At 47.1% G+C, this 19,944-nt stretch overlaps 1 protein-coding gene across 21 annotated transcripts in view; it reads left to right on the top strand.

The window, feature by feature from the left end:
• Atg13 (autophagy related 13) overlaps positions 1-17,198 on the top strand; it is a 42,751-nt gene extending 25,553 nt beyond the window's left edge. For 7 of the 21 annotated variants that reach the window (XM_028878929.2, XM_037204995.1, XM_028878922.2 and 4 more), the window contains 14 exons: positions 978-1,024; positions 2,190-2,330; positions 5,207-5,247; positions 6,147-6,243; positions 6,587-6,685; positions 7,057-7,147; positions 9,126-9,224; positions 9,901-10,011; positions 10,340-10,476; positions 11,753-11,867; positions 12,241-12,318; positions 12,700-12,816; positions 13,257-13,385; positions 15,502-17,198. In XM_028878929.2, coding sequence (XP_028734762.1) covers positions 978-1,024; positions 2,190-2,330; positions 5,207-5,247; positions 6,147-6,243; positions 6,587-6,685; positions 7,057-7,147; positions 9,126-9,224; positions 9,901-10,011; positions 10,340-10,476; positions 11,753-11,867; positions 12,241-12,318; positions 12,700-12,816; positions 13,257-13,385; positions 15,502-15,579 — 1,380 coding nt within the window. In that variant the 3' untranslated portion in view covers positions 15,580-17,198. The remainder of the gene's footprint in view (positions 1-977; positions 1,025-2,189; positions 2,331-5,206; positions 5,248-6,146; positions 6,244-6,586; positions 6,686-7,056; positions 7,148-9,125; positions 9,225-9,900; positions 10,012-10,339; positions 10,477-11,752; positions 11,868-12,240; positions 12,319-12,699; positions 12,817-13,256; positions 13,386-15,501) is intronic. The other 14 variants (XM_037205002.1, XM_037205001.1, XM_028878934.2 and 11 more) reach the window with 7 other exon arrangements.
• Positions 17,199-19,944: the final 2,746 nt, after the last annotated feature.

The following is a 19,944-nucleotide window of genomic DNA, read 5'->3' as shown; positions in this document are numbered from 1 at the left end:
TACCTGTAGAATTGAAGTGAAAGGCTCTTCTGTCACTTGAAAAATATCTGTCTTTCTAAAGGGCAGTTTGGAAAATATATATCAAAAATTTTAGGACTGGAGATATGGACTAGTAGTACAGCCTAGCTAGCATGTACAAAGCCTTGAAAAGTTTTAAAACTGTATATTCTTATCAGGTGTGGTAGTACCTCTCCCCAATACCAGCACTACGGAAATTGAGACAGGAGGATTGAGAGGTTTTTGGCTAGTTTATTTTGCATAATGAGACTCTCTTGTTCCAATTTTAATATATGCACAGCCAAAGTGAGCATGAGACTCTGTCTCAAAAAGCAAAGCCTAGAGTTGGTAAGATGGCTCAACAGTGAGGTGCTTGTCACCAAGTCTGATGAGCTGAGTTTGCTCCCTGAATCCTATATGGTAGAAGAGAACCAGTACCCAAAAGTTGTACCCTGATTTCCATATGTGTGCTGTGGCCCACCACCACACTAAAGAAATAAATACAATTAAAGGAAAAGTGTTTTTCTTGTAGTGGTAAAAAACTAGAAATATGTCAAAAAACAGGAGACCTGGATAGATAAAATGGTAGTATACGGGGTAATCATGAACAGTGGCCCAGAATGTGGAGATTCTGCTAGAGTAGCTGACTAGTAGATTCATGGTGACCACGAAGCCTGGAGATGATCCCCTGTACTACAAAAGAAAATAAAAATCAGTCTCTCTTGATCTTTCTCCCTTTGTCTCCTCCTCCTCTCTGTAATTTTCAGTTAGAAGGAAAATTCCACGATATGTTTATTAAAAAAATAAGACAAAAATATTGTATAGATAGCATGATCCAACTTTTTAGAAAAGCTACTGTTTCTAAATTGTTCTTCTTTTCTTTTTTGTTGATCTGTAGTCGCCAATATTCTTGTGATTGTAGGATGACAAGTCAGATAACTTTTAATAATTGAAATGTGTTTCTCCTGTCCCGTCTGCAGGGAGACTCCATGGAGTTGGAAATTTGGTGTCTTGAAATGAATGAAAAGTAAGTGTTTCTGTGTCCCACTCTTTGGTGTGGTAGCTGAGGCTAAGCAGTGACATCATGTGAAAGCGGGCTCTGTTGTCAGCCACAGAGAGGCATTCTGACCGGTGAGCAGAGCCTGCAGGCTTCACTGTGATTTGCTTCGTGCTTGGCTTCCAGCCTAGGCACAGAGACGACCTTCAGAGGGAGTATGGGTCCAGAGTGACTCACGAGGGGAAAGCGATTGTTGTTTTTCCAGAGTACAGCTCTGTCTCTGATGAAGTCCCCTGGGCGCTCCTGCAGCATGGTGTTCTGTGGGGCAGCTAGCCAGTGAGATCTCTCCTCATTGCTCTTATCGTACTGTGATGGGTTGGAATGTCCCCTCCTTCCCCTGTTTTTGTCTTTCAAGGCAAATTAGCTCACCACCTGCCTGACGCTTGAGTTTTCAAAAAGAGTATGTGTCGGGTATGGACATTTGTTTTCCTTGAATAGAAAAGCAGTTGACGGGTTATCCAAACTTTTGTAACAAATAGATTTTTTTCTCCAAATTTTCTATATAGAGTTAAATAGCTCCAAAGACAGAACCTTGACAATAAGCAGCAGGCTGAGAATAATTTGCAGTGTTGTTAGGTTGTTTTTAAGTAGACAAAACCACAGTGGGTTCTCCTGGTGCTTACCTGTATCTAACATAGATGCATACTCTGACTTCCTCAGCAGCATGCTGGCAGAGCTCTCTCGCTCTCGCTCTTTTTTTCCATCCTTTTTTTTTTTTTTTTGAGCTGAGGACCGAACCCAGGGTCTTGCACTTGTTAGGCAAGCGCCCTACCACTGAGCTAAATCCCCAACCCTGAGCTCTCTCATTTTTGAGACAGGGTTCTGTCCTGGATCTTGTGCTGTAGACCAGGCTGGCCTCCCGAGTGCTGCCGTCACCACCCCCGGCTTCTTTTTTTTTTTTTTTTTTTTTAATGGTTTTTTTCTGTGTATCCCTGCCTGTCCTAGAACTTGCTCTGTAGATCTCTGGCCTGGAACTGGATCCGCCCCCGCCTCTGCCTCTGAAGTGCTGGAATTAAAGGCACACGCTACCACCCTGCAGCACTGGAGCTCCTAAGTGCATCTTGAGTTCAGATTGTGTTTGGCAGAGTTGCGGCATTTCCATAGCATAGACTGGCAGTGTCTTTTTGTTTCTCAGGTGTGACAAAGAAATCAAAGTTTCCTACACTGTATACAACAGACTGTCCCTGCTGCTGAAGTCTCTTCTCGCTATTACGAGGGTGACACCAGCCTACAGACTCTCCAGAAAACAAGGGCATGAATATGTAATACTGTACAGGTAAATATCAAGGACCTTGCGTTACTCATCAGCCTCCTTGCAATGTACATAGTCTGTTTGGCATTCACAGGTTCTAGTATTATTTCTATAGTTTTGCAACTTCCCTCGTGAACCCCAGCTTTTCAGAGTCCTTTTGTTTCTGTGCAGCTACAGCTCCTGTTGACTGGATGTTGAGGTCCTGCAGACATACATTTCAAATCTAGAAAGGGAGTTTAAGAAATTCACAAGCAAGCTTTGGGGCTGGGGGATGATCTGGTTGTTAAAGTGCTTGTCGTGCAAGCATTGAGAACCAGAGTCAGATCTTCAGAAGCCACATAAAGACCAAGTGGGCAAAGCAGCCCACCTGTAAGTCACGGCCAGCACTGGGAAGGTAGAGGTGGGTGTAGATGGATTTATCTTTGGGCCGCCAGCTCACAAAAAAAAAAAAAAAAAAAGACACGGAGACTTATATTGAATTATGAAAGCTTGGCCAACAGCTTAGGCTTGTCCTGCTAGCTATTGTAATTTAAATTAACCCATTTCTACTCATCTACATGTTACCATGTGACTCGTGGCTTTTACCTTTCCTCCTCAATGTCTGTTCCCCTCTGTGTCCACTGGTGACTGTCTTTCTTCTTCCCAGAGTCCTCTCTGTCCCCAGAAGTCCAGTCTAACCTCTTCCTGCCTAGATATTGGCCATTCAGCTCTTTATTAAACCAGTCAGAAGGTGCTTTGCAAAGGTCTATCTTCACAGTGTCAACAAATATTACACAACAGGTGGGATTCTGGGTAAGCTGGCTGGGCAGACTACTGTCAGTCAGTTGTGGATTCAGTTGAGACACCCTGCCTCATTTAATAAGGTGGAACATGATGGAGGAAGATTCCTGACGTCAACCTTAGGTCTCTACACATGTGCAACCCTGCACACATGTATGTGCCCACACACTTAGAAACACTCATATACATCACATACTCCTAGGAGAAAGAAAAATAAACAACAGCAAAAACAATTTCCCGGGTCTGGGGATGTAGTTCAGTGGTAAAGGACCTGTGTAGCATGCACAGGGCCCTGGGTGTACTCCTCAGCAACACACAGAAGGAAAGGAAAATCCATTTTGCCAGGTGTGGTGGCGCACACCTTTAATCACAGCACCTGGGAAGCAGAGGCAGGCAGATCTCTGAATTCAAGGCCAGCCAGGATACACAGTGAGAATTTGTCTAAAAATTAATTAATTTTTAAGAATTTTCTTTCTGAGACAGAATTTGACTATGTACTGTCCTGGAGCTTGCTATGTAGACAAGGGTGGACTTGAACTCAGAGATCCTTCTACCTTTGCTTCCAGGTGCTGGGAGTGAAGGTGTGTGCCACCACACCTGGCCAATTTTAATTTTCTTAAAAAGCTTTTTACTGGGATGCTAGCACATCTGTAATCCCAGCACTTGGGAAATGAAAACAGGAGGATCAGGAGTTCAAATCATCCTCAGCTGCATAGCATATATGAGGCCAGCCTGGGCTACATGAGACCCCTGTCTCAAACAAACAAACACATAAGCTTTTCATACTTGATTCTACAACCTTTTCTCTTCCAGAGCTAAAGTCAACCTTGATATCTGACAAACTGATTTAAGTGTGTTTGTCCATAGCTGTAAGGAACTAGTCAGCAGTTAGTCTAGGTACTGGGTCAGTAATCCACTTCAGCACATTTTACTCAATTCTACTTTAGTGCACGCACTATACTAGGCACAGAGGCCCTGGACTTAGTGGGCTGTTGTTTTGTTTTGTTTGGGGGGATGTTTTTGAGACTAGGTTTCCCTGTGTCGGCCTGGCTGTCTTGGAATTCACTCCATAGACCAGGCTGACTTTCAACTACAGAGATCCGCCTGCTTCTGCCTCCTAAGTGCTTGGATTGAAGGCGTGCGTCACCATGCCCAGCAAGTGGTTCTGTCTTAATGGGGAGATTTGATACATACGATGCATGCATAAGCACGGTTAGGACCAGGATTTGAAAACTGCATAGCAAGGCCAGGGAAAAGTACTTAGGAGAGCACAGAAAGGCAGAGCTTTTTCTTACCTCCTGGACAAAGTAACATCGAGCCACAAGGGCAAACAGAGTCTCAGCAAGTAGGAATATGGGAGGATGATCCCTGACTGCACGTGGAGTGGACAGTGGCTGACCAGGCAGAGGGAGGCAGGTTGGGGGGTCAGCACAGTCCTCGTTTTACTTTGCCAAATGGGCTTGTATGGAGGAGTCTGGGAGATACAAGAATGAGAAAAAGATGAGGAAGTCAGGGCTCCTGAATCACCCAAGACTGTTTTATGTTGGACATGAGCTGTTGGTTTAGCCTTTGTCAAATGTAGAGCTGACTTGTAGGATTAGCATATTAGTATGGAGGGACCAAAGAGAGACTTGCCAGTTATACTGAAATGATCCTATGCTGAGACTGTTTAAGAAGTCATCCTTACTCTTGACAGTACCCTAACAACCTCTGTCTTTTTTCTCAGATGCCGAGTTGAGTGTTTGTTGAAAATTACTAGACTGTTACTTGGCTATAATAGAAGATTTCTTTGTATTCTTCACTCATTTCTTACTGTGTTGGTTACTTTTCTTGTTTTTGTGGCCAAAAGCCTTAAGGGCAGATGAGATGGCCCCTCTGGTAAAGAGCTTGCTGCACAAGCTTGGGTGTTTCTGGAGGTGCTGTTGATTCTGCCGTCTCCGCCCGTCTTCCTCGTCTCTTCTGTAGCCATCACCACACGGGTGCTCGTGCCTGAGGCTTAGCTGCAGAAAGGTGCCCATGCAGAGAAAGGAAGCAGGGCATGGTTAGGCTGTTTAGGTGTTTAGACAGAGCCTTTGAAAATGGAGAATAGGGTGTCATTTTCTTTTCTTTCTTCCCTACAGGATTTATTTTGGGGAAGTTCAACTGAATGGTTTAGGAGAAGGTATGTAATATTCTACCTGCCTCTGCCTCTGCTGGGATTAAAGGTGTGCACCACCACTGCTGGGCATTGACTTCTGGTTTTTTAAGATCTCTTTTTTTTTAAAGACTTATTTATTGTGTATACAGTGTTCTGCCTGCATGTATCCCTGCGTGCCAGAAGAGGGCACCAGATCTCATTATAGATGGCTGGGAGCTGGGAATTGAACTCAGGAACTCTGGAAGAGCAGTCAGTTCTCTTAACCTCTAAGCCCTTAAGATCTCTCTTTTTTTTTTATAGGCATAGAATTGAATACAATTTTGATCAGATTTTTTTTTTTTTAGAACCAACTTTTTTTTTTTTAAAGATTTTATTTATTATGTATACAGAAGAGGGTGCCAGATCTCATTACAGATGGTTGTGAGCCACCACGTGGTTGCTGGGAATTGAACTCAGGACCTCTGGAAGAGCAGTCAGTGCTCTTAACCTCTGAGCCATCTCTCCAGCCCCCAGATTTTTTTTTTTTAAGATTTATTTATTTATTTATTTATTATGTATACAGTGTTCTGTCTGCATGTGTCCCTGCAGGCCAGAAGAGGGCACCAGATCTCATTACAGGTGGTTGTGAGCCACCATGTGGTTGCTGGGAATTGAACTCCAGGACCTCTGGAAAAGCAGTCTTATTTACGTGCTCTTAACCACTGAGCCATCTCTCCAGCCCTCCTGAAGATCTCTTAAGACAGTGTCTTTCCTTTGCTAGCACTGGGTCAATAGAGAATGCATTGCAAGTGGGAAACACACTCAAGAAACCAAAGCTGCTCTCCTCATAGTGCTGAGTAAATAATGCCAGTGACTATACAACAGGCTGGCTAGGGGTTGTGTCAGTATTCCCCGGAAGAAAGCTGCTATTTTCTCTCTTCCAGGCTTCCAGACAGTTCGAGTTGGAACAGTGGGCACCCCTGTCGGCACCATCACTCTTTCCTGCGCTTACAGAATTAATTTGGCATTCATGTCTACCAGGTGAGGAAGTGGCTTGGAGTCCATAAGAGCTCTCCCAATGATGTTAAAGATGTTAAAGCTTCTGCTTCCCCAACCAAAGCTCCAAGGCTAATACTACAGTTCACATTGCTGAAAACCACCCTTTCCTGAAAATGTGATTGAGAGAGGGAGAGAACATCACTGTCACACATTGGAGATTTCGAGTGTCCTCAAGCCAGCCTGTCCAGAAATAGTCTGTGGTTTCTATTTAGAGACAGACTTCTGGTAGACCTGCTGTAGCTCTGAAGTGAGGGGCCCTCTGTGGACTTGAAGGTGACTGGGAAGACAGTTTAACAAATACTGCAATGTGCTTATTGCATTACAGGCAATTTGAGAGGACACCACCTATCATGGGGATTATCATTGATCACTTTGTTGACCGTCCCTATCCCAGCTCCTCTCCCATGCACCCCTGCAATTACAGGTAAGGACTGGGAGATGCTCCCCCAAGCTGCCGCTAAGCAAAACATCCACTGGTCGTGTGGGTAGAAATGAAAAGGCTAGTTCCTTTCTTGCTACTGCCTGTTAGGTATAGAAGGCTTGAGCCACAGCATCTTGGGAACTTAATGAGTGTTTAGCAGTGATGTCACTTTCTCCCAGAGTAAGTTTTTTGGAGACTACATGAACACCAGTAATTTGTGGGCTATGAAAATTTTTTTTCGGGTTGCCATTTGGCTTTATGAATTCTGCCTAAAACTTCTTGACACAACTCCCAGCCTTTTTTAATCACGGTGTACTTTCTAAAGTTGGCTACCATCATCATCAAATTCATTGTTCCTTCTTCTTCCACTGTAGAACTGGTGAGGATGCTGGAGTCACGTACCCATCAGTGGAAGACTCTCAGGAAGTGTGTACCACCTCCTTTTCCACCTCCCCTCCCTCCCAGGTAGGGAAAGGGTTGTGGGCTGTTTGTGCATTCATGTGGGCCTTAGGGAACGTTGTCCAGACTTAGCTACACTCCCTTTGGTGATTGTGGTCATTTAAGGAGCTTCTTTTGTGGAGCAACAGAGAGCCTTCTTCAGCAATAATAGTGCTTGTTCCCAGGCTAACCATTCTGCTGTTGTCCTCAAATTCTAAAACTCAGTCACAGAATTCTCCTGCATTCTGACACCAGAGAACCACTCTAACCTGCCTGCATGTGTTGATTTAGTTGTTCCTTTTTTTTTTTTTTGGTCTTTCAAAACGGGGTTTTTCTGTATAACTGGCCTGGCTGTCTTGGATCTCGCTCTGTAGACTGGGCTGGCCTCGAACTCTCGGAGATCCACCTGCCTCTGCCTCCGAGTGCTGGGACTAAAGGTGTGCACCACCACACCTGGCAGCACTGCTTTACTTAATAGCTGACACAGCTCTCCATCTGCCTGTCCACATTCTCTATCCAAGCATTGCAACCACTCACTTCCCACAGGAGTGAATCTGGATTCGAAAACCCAGTTTCAGTAAAACATTCTGACGCCAACATCCTCAGAGGAAGCATCGCCACAGTCTTGTGTTAACTGGCATGGTTGAGACTGTGACAGGCGGTCATTATTTCTGCTGGCTGAATTTTCTGGACACTTAATTACCCCCCCCCAAACTTCTCAGACTCGTTTACCATCTACCTCATTGCCTTATCCTCTTCTGCTTGGACTTCAGGTTTTTGCTTTTGAAATAATGTCTCACCGTGTATTCTTGGCTGACCTAGAACATGCACTATGTAGACCAGGCTGGCTTTGAACTTGTGGCCATTCTCTTTTTCCTCTAATTCCTGAGTGTTGGATTACAAGCATGCACACTATGACTTTTGTATTATTAGTTTCTTCTAGACCTACCCATTTTACTTTTTTTTTTTTTTTTTGAGATGGGAGTCTATGTAGATCAGGCTGGCCTTGAACTCACAGAGAGCCACCTGCCTCTATCTCCTTAGTGCCAGGATTAAAGGCGTGTGCCACCATGTACTACTATAATTTTTGCTTGCTTGTTTGAAACAAGATCTCATAACTTGAAATGTAGCCTAGACTGGCTTTGAATGTCTGATCCTGCTGCCTCTAGCTCCCAAGTGCTAGAATCACCATGCTCAGCTACCAGTTTGTTAATGGGGACATTTTTGTTATTAAGTTCTTTTACATTAAAAAAAAATTGTTTTACTGCATTTATTTATTTTGTGGGGCCAGGGGTATGCCACACTACACACGTAGCAGTCAAATTTAAAGCTGAAGTAACAGAACCCCAAATGACCAGCATTTGTATAAGTAGCTTTGAAATTCTAAGAATGTTGAGAACACCCAAGCTTTTATTCTCAAGTTCTCCCAACTGCAAGACTATATGAATACACATACACTCACATAGACACACACACACACACACACACACACACACACACACACACACACAGACAACCACTCCCAGGATGACATAGTAAAGTGTGCGCCTGAGCTTGCTAACAGTCTGGCCAACAAATTTTAGCTCTTTAAGCCTGTCCTGCAGACTGAGAGTTTCCTGATCGAGGCCTGCATCCTCAGTTCTGAAGTTCACCTCCATTCTGCTCCAGGCCTCGGGTTAGAGCTGTTCCCTCATTCCTCCCACACCTTTCTGGCTGATGACAGACTAATGCTTGGTTTGGGTTTCTGTTTGCTGTGTCATTCCCACTTGAGTTAGTTCATTCTCCAGCTGCCTGTCAAGGAGACAGGCTTGCGGGGCATGCCCTGAGATACATGTCCCTTCTCAGCACCCCCTAGTTGCTGCTTTGGGAAGCCAGCATGCATCTCCCTGCCTCTCTCCTGAGTCACCGCTCTGTCCAGCCTCTCACTGCTGTCCCTTCTGGAGGTGTTTCTCAAGGTCCTTCTCTTTTTTTCTTGTTTCTCCTGTCTCTGTGTGTCTGTGCACAGTGTGTGTTTACTGTCACAAAGGCACATTTTCAGACCCCTACTCCTGTGGTGACGGACACTCTGAGGGTCCCCATGGCAGGACTGGCCTTTTCCCATCAAGTGAGTTCCTAATGGGAAGAAGGGGATGTGATCAGATGGCTTCTTTCTACTTAAAAAAAAAAAAAAGAAAAGAAAAGAAAAGAGAGTACAGGGTATAGTTATTTAGCCCCTAAGTTTTCTGTGGGATTATTTTAAGGCTTGGTAATTAATTTTAACAGGACACAGCCATAGCCCAGCAACCCAAAATAGTGGTTTTTATTTGCCCTTCCTTCTTCCATTTATGTGAAAAATACATGGAGTTATTTATATCAGATTTCCAAATAAACAGTTCATGACTGGTAATCTTTCTATTTTCAATATAAATAGGAGCTGTCCATTCCCTGGGGTGATAGAGGTGTGATTAGAGAAGATAGTTTTAGTTTCAAAGGGATCTCAAGGACAAAAGAGAAAATAGGATGACATGGGAAATTCACCCCAGGATTTGCCCAGGAGATCTGCTGAGCTGGAAACATAGAGAACTAGGTAACCGAGCATTCACTGGAGGCCTTTGGGAAGCTCTAAAGCTAATCCCAGATCAAACAAGTCTCTGTTTTCTTAATGAAGGCCCGGCCCACCCTTGCCCCTCATTCCACTGTGATCTGCTCCTGCCTTTCTGCTGAGTTCCAGCATGGGTCACATGCTAGGATTGCCTTTTTCTCCCTGCCTCTCCTCCGCCCTCTGTTTTTCTCTTGCTCAGCTCTCAAGCTCTCGCCTTTCCTATCAGCCTGCTGTCCTGGGCCTTGGATCGGCTGACCTGGCTTATCCAGTAGTGTTTGCTGCTGGCTTAAACACTACACACACTCACCAGGTACCTTTCAGGATGGGGAGGACCACGGGCTTCCCAGGGCTGACTCCCCCACTTCGGGGCAACAGGGTAACTTGGAGGACTGAAATGGTTTTCTGAGAAGGTGGATCCTCAGATTTTAGAAGGGGAAGACTTTGCCAGGGTTTCACTCTCTCTTCCCTTTTCCCTCTGTAGTTATCACCATGCATGTCTTCCAGTGGCCATATCCCAAGAGAATTAAGGTCCAAGATGCTGCTTCCCTGGTGGAGGCATTGGTGATGGGAAAGCTTATGAGGTTCACCTGCTGTGTGGCATTGCCATAGTTCATTTTGTCTTTTCATTCCCTCCAAAGCTGATGGTTCCAGGGAAGGAAGGTGGGGTACCTCTTGCTCCCAACCAGCCTGCTCACGGCACCCAGGCTGACCAGGAGAGACTGGTGACTCACACACCTTCTGATGGGACCCACTGTGCTGCCACGCCCTCTAGCAGGTGAGTCCCATCCTGGCGCTGCAGCTGCTAATGCCAGCCAGGGAACTGGATGCCCTGACACACAGACTCAGCTTGATATTTCCTGCTCCCAAGAGTAAAGGTCTTTGATGAGAGTCTAATATTGCAGCTAGTATGTGAGGAAGCTATCCAGGGCTGAGCTGCTAAGAGGAAATAGTAGGACTTTCTTCTTCTTTATTGAACATTGTGTGTGTGCATACACACACACACACACACACACACACACACACACACACACACACACACACACACACACACGCAGTCTGCACCCTGACTGCAAAGTGCCTGTTCCTTCTGAGCAGGCTAAGCACTGTCTCTGGAAAGCTGCATTGAAAGCTGTTTGGACAGTCCTGGGATAATGAGAAGACATTCTCCTCCCCTCACAAACTTTCTCAGTAGAGAATGCCTGATGTACTTTTTTTTCATTGGCACAATTGAGTAGTGGGAAGGGAAATGTTTGGAAAATAATTTATTCTATCCTGTCTTTTCAAATGTTGAACCTTTTTCACCCCAACCCCAATGGCATGATCAAAGGAAGAGCTATTGGTCACTTAGTGCTCCAGTTTTCTGATCCTGGCCTCCTGCTGGTCCTGTCTAGGAGTAGCTATGATAGCGGACCCTGAATGGTGAGGGCTCTGAGAGTCAGGTCCTAAGAACTCAGAAGCTTCCTCAGTGCTGGGATTAAAGGCGTGTACCACTAAGCCCAGCTTTAAACTATAGGGTCTTACGGTATTTTTAGTTAATCAGAAAAAAGGGGGCTAGAGGGCTGGAGAGATGGCTCAACAGTTAAGAGCACTGACTGCTCTTCCAGAGGACCTGGGTTCAACTCCCAGCACCCACATGGCAGCTCACAACTGTAACTCCAAGATCTGATAACCTTACACAGACAGACATGCAGGCAAAACACCAATGGACATAAAATTAAAAAATGAATGAATTTAAAAGGGGCTGAAATGTGAGGTAAATGCTAACCTGCAGCTTCGTGAGAGCTGCTTACTGTGTTTGGCCGCTGTGTGTTGTTGTCACCGGCATTTCTGATAGGATTTTATGAGCTCACACCATTACAGTGTGATGTTTCATTCACATGTGTGAGCATTTTAGTTATTCCAGAAAGTCCAGTCTTCTTCCAAGCCAAAAGGCAAGACAATGGTAGCAGCTGGACTTCTTTTCCAGGCTTCAGTTACACTGGAAGGTGGTCTCAGTGACGAGAGTTGTTCTGTGTTTGAGAGTGAGCACCCACTTTCTCTCTCTTCTTTAGTGAGGACACTGAGACTGTGTCTAACAGCAGTGAGGGACGGGCCTCACCCCATGACGTCTTGGAGACTATCTTTGTCCGAAAAGTGGGAGCATTTGTCAACAAACCCATCAACCAGGTAACTTTTCCTGCCACCGCCCTAGTTAATATCTGTGTTCTTAGTGTAAGCTCCCTGCACAATGTCCTGTAGAACTGCTGGAATTGCTTGCAAAATGTGTATGTGTGCATGTTTGTCTTTGACGAGGATCAATAACCAGTGGGCCCTGTGACATGCTGTTCCTCAGTTACTGTGACTAAGCATTCCCCACCACACTCCCATAGTCCTCTGCTGCGAACATACTTGGTTGGAGACACGGAGGGCAAGGAGGCCAGGGTAGCATGATTGGCCTAGCTGTGTAAAGTTGCTGGACCTCTAGGCTGCTGACAGCCTGTAAGAAACAAGTATGCTAGGGGAAGCCAGGCAGGAACACTTCTCTCCTTTATCTCTTCAGGTGACCCTGACAAGTTTGGACATACCCTTTGCCATGTTTGCTCCCAAGAATTTGGAGCTGGAGGATGCTGATCCTATGGTGAGCCCACCAGTGACTACCAGTTTCCAGTAGATGCTACAGTGGCCATCCTCCCTGGGCAGTCACTAAGTCCTCTACAGGACTTAAGCCAGGCTCCTTGGCTTATGGATTTGCAGTCAGCATTGTCTCTTTTTTCCTTTGTTTGATTTGAGATAGGGGCTTGCTACAAAGCCAAAGCTGGCCTGGAACTCTGTGTAGCCCAGGAAAATCTCCAACTTGAAGTTCTCCTGCCTCAGCCTCAGCCTCCTGAGTGCTGGGATTGCAGGCATGCATCTCCATGCTCAGTGCAGCAGTATGTTTCTGCCCTAACTGTCAGACAGCTCACAGTAATCCATAGCCTACTCACAGAGTCTGCACTGACTCCACCTTATTCTGAATCAGGTGAACCCCCCGGACTCTCCAGAGACCACGTCTCCCCTCCACGGCAGCCTGCACTCAGATGGCTCCAGCGGGGGCAGCAGTGGCAATACACATGACGACTTTGTAATGATTGACTTTGTAAGTTACAGTCACCACACTTGCTCTTTGCTGTTCTCTGGAGAGTAAACCTAGAAGCATCTGCTGCCTGTGAACGAGATTTTCATTTTGGATGGGGAGGTGCACAGGCTGCAAGGATACTCTGGGGACACATTTGGAACCCTGGGAACAGCAAGGCTTTTAGTATCACAGCTTTGGTTGAAATTCAGTGTGTATTGGGTTTTCCAAAAGCCCTTTGCTTAGGAGGAGTTTGAAGGGAGGGTCATAAACCTAACCAGGGGAAGGAATGGCATCATCGGACTAGATGTACCAGACAAGCAAGCTACAAAGACTTCCTCTCCCTTAGATGAGCCTAGAAGACACTTTCCTGAAAAGAAAGAGTCTTGGCGTGAGATAACTCTTTTTTGGTTTTCCTTCATGGTCCAAAGATGAACTAAGTTGAGTTTGTGTTGTTTTTAAAGAAACCTGCTTTTTCTAAAGACGACATTCTTCCGATGGACTTGGGGACCTTTTACCGTGAATTTCAGAATCCCCCTCAGCTGAGCAGCCTCTCCATAGATATTGGAGCCCAGTCTATGGCGGAAGACTTGGTATGGAAACCCCTTCCCTCCCGGGGCTCCTCCTCCTGCCTCCTGTCCTCATGTGCCACAGGCTTGGAACTTGGTTAACTCCATCCTGCCCCTTTGCCTTCCATCTTTGCTGAAAAGGACAGAAGTACTTTTAGCTGGTTATCACTTTTTGGTCATACTTGACATGTACGCGGTGCCTGGCCGTTGTCTTGAATTGCCTTGACTCACTTTTCTTGTGCACAGCACTTTGAAAATATTTCCTTACTGTGCGTGTGTGTCTATGCCACAGCATATGTGTGGCACTCAGGTCAGAGGACTACCTGTAGGGTTTCTCTCCCTTTCTGCCTTTACCCGGATTCCAAGGATCAAACTGGCCTTATTAAGATTGTACAATAAGTACTCTTCCCCATGAAGCCATCTCACTGGCCCTTTCAGCACTTGGTGTTGCTCACACACTTCTGGACCTGCTCTTCACTGCTGGGCACATACCTTTGTACTGGACAAAGGAACACACAGGTCCCGAGTAAGGGTCAGTGTTCTTGTCTTCCTTGGATGGCTTCATCCTCCATTCAGCCCTTTTATATTGCTGGGCCAGTGTCCTGAGATAGACTGTGATCACCACATCTCTGCTTATGCATCTGAAGAGCAGAAGAGTGCCCTGAACAAACCATGGACTTGGGGCACTCGTGCTATGAGACAAGGTCTCACTAAGGTAGGACTGTGTCCCTGGCAGAAATCTGGGGCCTCAGGAAGTGCTGCTCTTGGTTTGCTTTAGCACGGTTTAGAAAGCCGTGCCCAAGGATCACAGTGCACAAAGAAAACTAAGTATTTGCTTCTTTTTTTTTTTTTTGACAGTCTATATAGCCCTTGCTGTTCTAAAATTCACTGTGTAAACCAGGCTGGCCTCAGACTCAGCGATTCGCCTGCATCTGCTGAGATTAAAGGTGTGTGCTTCCACACCTGGCTCTAAGTATTAGCCTTAAATGGGGCTAAGCTCCAAACTAACACACACATTCTCAATCCTCCCGTCGTCTCCCGTCCCCCGTCCCCTCCCTGTGTGTAACGGGATGAACCCTGGGCCTTGGGCCTTGCACACCACACCCACCTCATCCTTCAGTACAAGCTAACACTATAGGTGCTTTAGCTTGACTCTTATAAACTAGGTTTTCATCCTGACCCACTTTACAGACTAGAACCCCTGTGATGAAGTGCCTTCCTTGCCTAGGACGACAACAGTCCCAGCTTTGACCTCACAGTGGGGAGCTCCTGAGCTTAGCCCTCTGATCACTGGCATGTACTGAGAAGGAAACAAGGTCCAAGAGTTTGAGCTGTGGTCCCCTAACCAGGACTAGCCGAGGCTTGCCTTCCTTCTGGGCAGTAGCCACCAGACTCCCCTCAAGTTGTTAGGGTGTCCAAGCCACTTTAATGTCAAAAACACACCCACTTTTCCCAGGCCCCTTATGCTTTTACCTAACCCATTGTGGAAGGTCACGCTGCAGTTTAAAGCCTTCTGGTGTAGTTTCTGTTGCTTACCCCTGGTGGAGGCAGTCTATGGGGAAGACCAGGTCTTCATTAACAGCTGGCGCTGCAGGACAGGCTGGCAGCCTATGGTTGTCTTTTTCTTGATGGTTTTGTAGTGACTTTCAGTCCCATCCCCAGCCAGTCTAAGGATGCAGGTGTCCAACCTCCCACAGAGCTGTGTCAGTCTTGAAAGTGCAGTGGCTGCTTTGTCCTTGTTTTCCGAGGGCCTTTTGATACCCACGAAGTATAGGAAGGGTCCCCTTTTAAGACTTTTCCTGGATTGACTGAGCTCTAAAGATGCAGTTTGATTTTAGTGTCTGTCTGCTCTATACAGAGGCTATTTCATGTTTATTTTCTCATTGTCATGTTTTTGTCAGTTTACCTAGCTCATGAGTTGTGGTTCACTTTGATTCATCAGGCTACGATGCAGCCTGGTGACACCCCCAAACTATGAGGACTCACTCCCTCTTCCTCCCCACATCTGTTCACCTGCCCTGCCTTTCAGCCAGCCTGGCGCTGCCCAGTTCTTTGTCTCCCTTCTTGCACTCTGATGATGGGCTGGCTGCCGCTCCCAGGCCTTCCTGAAGTAAGCTTCTCTCCTCTCCTTGCTCCACAGGATTCCTTACCAGAGAAGCTGGCTGTGCATGAGAAGAATGTCCGAGAATTTGATGCCTTTGTTGAAACCCTGCAGTAAGAGTGTCCCGAGTATCCGCAGCATCCCCTTTCTATGGACTCAGCAGCTCCCTGCCTTCCTGCTGTCTCTGGCCAGATGAAAGACATCGGGGTTCCCTTTGGACCTCCTGGAGACTCATGGCAGCAGTCAGGCCCAGTGCCAGACTTTGGGAGGACTCTGGCTATAACTGAAGAGCTTCAGCAGGGACCATCCTCAGCTGCTTCACAAAGGTGGCATCCTGTTCCTTCTGCTGCCAGCCTCCTGCCTGGTCTACTACCCTGCAGACGGCCCTGCCTGCTTGTCCTTACCATCAGCCACCTGACATTCCAGGTGGTGGCTGGGAGACTGGGCAAGGCAGAAAGAACAAGGAGACCAAGCTGGGCCAAGGAGGGCTCTGTCCCCAGTAGATCCTGGACCACCCTACTCTCCCTCCTCCTTTCCCCCTCCTTTCCCTCCATCCTAACTCATGAGAGTCACGGAAAGGTTCTTCCCTCCCTCCTCACCCTCCCTCAATTGCTGCTGCTTGGATATAGGACATGGTCAATATTTATTACTTTCAGAGAAATCAGATATTTTATAGAAAATATGGGTGGGGTTAGCAGTGTCACTGGGAAGGATGAGTGCTCCTGTGCAGATTCCTCAGCACCTGCCCTGCTGCTCTGAGGGTCTTCCCTTGCATCCAAGGAGAGACTGGGAGTGGGACTGGCAGGGGCAGAGTGGCCCGCTCAAGCTCCCGCGTGGAGCGGCACTGACCGCAGGCCGGCTTTGCTTGCTTGCTGTGTGCTCCTGCTGAGATCTTCTCGACACAGCATCTGCAAAGTCTGCCCAAGAAATCCCGGGTATGTTCAATGTGATGACTCAAGACACGTGGTGCCCAAGGGAGCACTGCGTCCTGTGCTCGAGTCCCTGAGCCTGGAGCAGGACTGGGGAGCTATTCCTCCCTCCCTCCCTCCCTCCCTCCCTCCCTCCTCCCTCCCTCTAATCCCAGAGTCTGTATGTGGCCCTGGGTTTACAAGCTGGATTGGTTCCCTTTTGAGAAACCACAGCTGAGCTTATGGTTGACTTAAACCTTCAGGTATTGTTGCTTGAGTAAGTCAAGTGCCTCTGCCAGCCTGCCCTGTTCCTCTGGTCCCTGGCTCCTCACTGGCAGCAGCTGTTATTCACTGGAGCAGGTGGCTCACAACTGCTTGTTAGTAATCTGCATGTAATCCTGGAGCCTTTCCCCTGTGCATGCTTCTGCTGCCACAGAGAAGTGTGCCCAGCAGTGGTGGCCAGATGGCGCTGCAGCCTGTGGATCAGGTACATTGGCCTACTGAACCAGATTTGCTCCCAGAGCCAGCACTGAGTCGGGTGAGGGCATGGATTCTTGGCCAGGCTCAGCCAGTGGCCTTTGTAGGCAGCAGCCTTTGTGTCCCAGACCTATCAGGGAAGCTGAGCAGAGTGTCCTTCAAGGTGGCCTGTGCCCTTCAGCCCTGCACAGTGGAAAAGATGGGTTCTAGACCAACTCCTGCAGCCAGGCTCAGGCTGGGACCAGGTGACCGTGAGGCCCCTTCCTTCTCCAGTGCTTTGTTGGGAAATGAGAGTTACACTTGGAAATATAATCAAGAGATTTCCAATAAAGTTTTCTGTACTTTACAGTTTCCTATTCCAAATGTGGTCTGGACTAGTCCCGCCTCTCTATAGGACTGGGCCACCATCAGGCTCCACTAGAGGGAAGGGTGGAGCCTGAATTTCAGAAAGTCTTTGACTCTCAGGGCTGCTTGAGTCTTGGGGCTTGACCAAGTACCTAACAGCCTTAGCTCCCTAGAGCCTTGTTCTGTTCCCCAGGACAGGGCCATGTGTTCAGTGACACAAAGTGCATGAAGAAAATCTCTTTAAAGGCTGGGCTGTTGTCACCAGCATTCTGTCCCCTTGCATAGCATACTCCCCACCTCCTGCAGGACATAAAATACGCAGGGAGAAAGACAGCAGCGGCGGCTACAACACGGGATGGTGGCTGATGGACTGAAAGGGGTTGTGGCAGAGCAGATGAGGAGAGTGGGGGAAGTCAGTGGCCTGTCAGATTCCAGCCAGGGCAGTGGACTCTTCAGAGGAGTGGTGAGGAACAGGAGAGCCCAGCAGGGATTAGGACTGACACACGTGTGCAGCCCAGCTACAGCTCCAGTCTTCAGATCGCCAGGAAAACCAGCCACTACCTCCTAGTGCACATTGCAGAGCTGAAGGCAGAGCCAATGAACAGATAATCCTAGATGCAAAAGTGAACTAGATAATTGCTGTGTGAGTCCCCTGTACCTGCACAGTCAAGTCAGCACCAAGACAGGAGAATGGGACCATCAAGAAATTCTAAGTCAGCCCACTCTGCCAGTAAAAGCCTGGGTGCCCTTGTAAATGACATCTGATACAGACAGTAACACTTGAGAACAGCAGCTGTCCAAACCTGGGTCAGAAACAGTAACATCCTTGCTGAGCCACCTTTGACTGGAGTCTCCAAAAACAGTGCTCAGCTGCTCCATGACCAGCAATGTGTCTCATGTGTGTGTGTGTGTGTGTGTGTGTGTGTGTGTGTGTGTGTGTGTGTGCGCGCGCGCCACCACCCAGCAGTGTCTCATTGTTAAAACAACCTATACCTGCGAGACCTCCTGTTGCTAAGGTTTTGTTTAGCTGGCACCTAAGGAACTGCAGAGGCCCTGCCAGGAGCACAACCCAAGTCAACAGCTCTCCCTGTCTCTGGCCCTGCAGTTTCCCTGGCTCACTGCCTCAAGGTTCCAAAGTGTCACTGAGCAGAGCTAGCAAGAAAGGAAACTGCCAAAGTCTTGTGTCTCAAGGCACCTGGAATCAGGCCACAGTTGTGCAATGGAGCTGCTTCCTTGAAACTCAGAACCAGTGTTTATAACCACTGCCTTAACACTGTTAGAACCAGCAACTCTGGCTGCTGCCCTTCCCCTAAAGAGGAAAAGCAGGCCCAGATCCTGGGCCACCATAACCTCCTGATAGCAATAGGCAGATATTTGGAACCTACCCTTGATAACTGTGACAGGTAAAATTCTGTCTTCCTCCCACTTGCAAGCCATTAAATTGCCATAAAAGACAAGTAATTGTGAGGTTGGCGGTGGCAGCAGCAGCACACGCCTTTAATCCCAGCATTTGGGAGGCAGAGGCAGGTAGCTCCTCTGAGTTCAAGGCCAGCTTGGTCCACAGTGCAAGTTCCAGGACAACCAAGGCTATATAGAGAGAAACCCTGTTTTGAAAAAACAAAATAAACAAAAAAGTGTAATGGTACAAGCTTATAATCACTGCACTCAAAAGGATCACAAGTTTGAAACCAGCCTAAGATTTATCATCTTGGGTGTAGTGGTGCACGCCTTTGAATCCAGCACTGAATGACAGAGGCAGGGGGATCTCTGAGTTCCAGTTCCACAACAGCTGCATCCCCAGCATGAAAGTAACCATTTCAACCTTTAAAACCAAATCTACTCAAAAGAGGGAGGAGAGCAGACTGCAGAGCCGGTGTGGCGAGGTGGCCGTGGAGAGTATAGCCTCCCAGGCTGAGAGTCAGGTTGGGGGGTGGGGGGAAGAAAAGAGGAAAACTGAATCCCAGCTGGCTGCCACATGAGGCTGGGATGATCCCTCTGGTCACTTTCCCCAGAGGAACCAGTTTTTGATAAATGTCCCAGTTGGAAGCCAATCCACCAATAAGAGTGGGTAAGAATCAAGACTCAAGCCCGAGGCCTGAGCGTGATGGTCTATGCCTTCAATCCCAGCATTCAGGAGGTGAGTGGATCTCTGTTCAGTGTGAGGCCAGCCTAGTCTACACAGTTCCAGGAGTCAGACCCTGTCTCAAAAATAAACAAACAAACAAAATTCAATCCCTAATATGAGTGTAAAACCCACCCTGATGTCCATGTTCACTCTAGTTCTCTCCCTTTTAAGTTTCCTTCACACAATCAGCTGGGAGAAGAGGCCCTGGTCCTACTATACAACACAAGGGAACAGCTGGAATGCTGCAGATATACAAATATGAATGGTGACCTGGTACTTCCTTGCCCGGAGAATGATCAACCAGGAAAGGGAACAGTTTCACAGAGTACTGTCTTCCAGGCATAATATGGCTCTTAGCTTTTTTTAAAAATTTGTATGTGTGGATGTCTGTTTGTGTAGAATGTGTATATAGTGCCCAGAGGCCAGAAGAGGGTTGTAAGCTGCTGTGTGGGTGCTGGGAATTGAACCCAGGTCCTCTGGAAGAGCACCAAGTGCTCTTCTTAACTCTTCATTCTCGAGCTCTCAGCCCTTATTATTTAAGCAGAGCAGGTGTTACATGCATGTGACCTTCAAGACAATAGAGCCTTAGGGCTAGAGAGATGTCACCATTGGTGAGGGTTTGCTCCA

The sequence above is a fragment of the Peromyscus leucopus genome, chromosome 4 (genome assembly GCF_004664715.2).
Source record: "Peromyscus leucopus breed LL Stock chromosome 4, UCI_PerLeu_2.1, whole genome shotgun sequence".
NCBI lineage: Eukaryota > Metazoa > Chordata > Mammalia > Rodentia > Cricetidae > Peromyscus > Peromyscus leucopus.
This window is presented reverse-complemented; position numbering and strand designations above follow the sequence as displayed.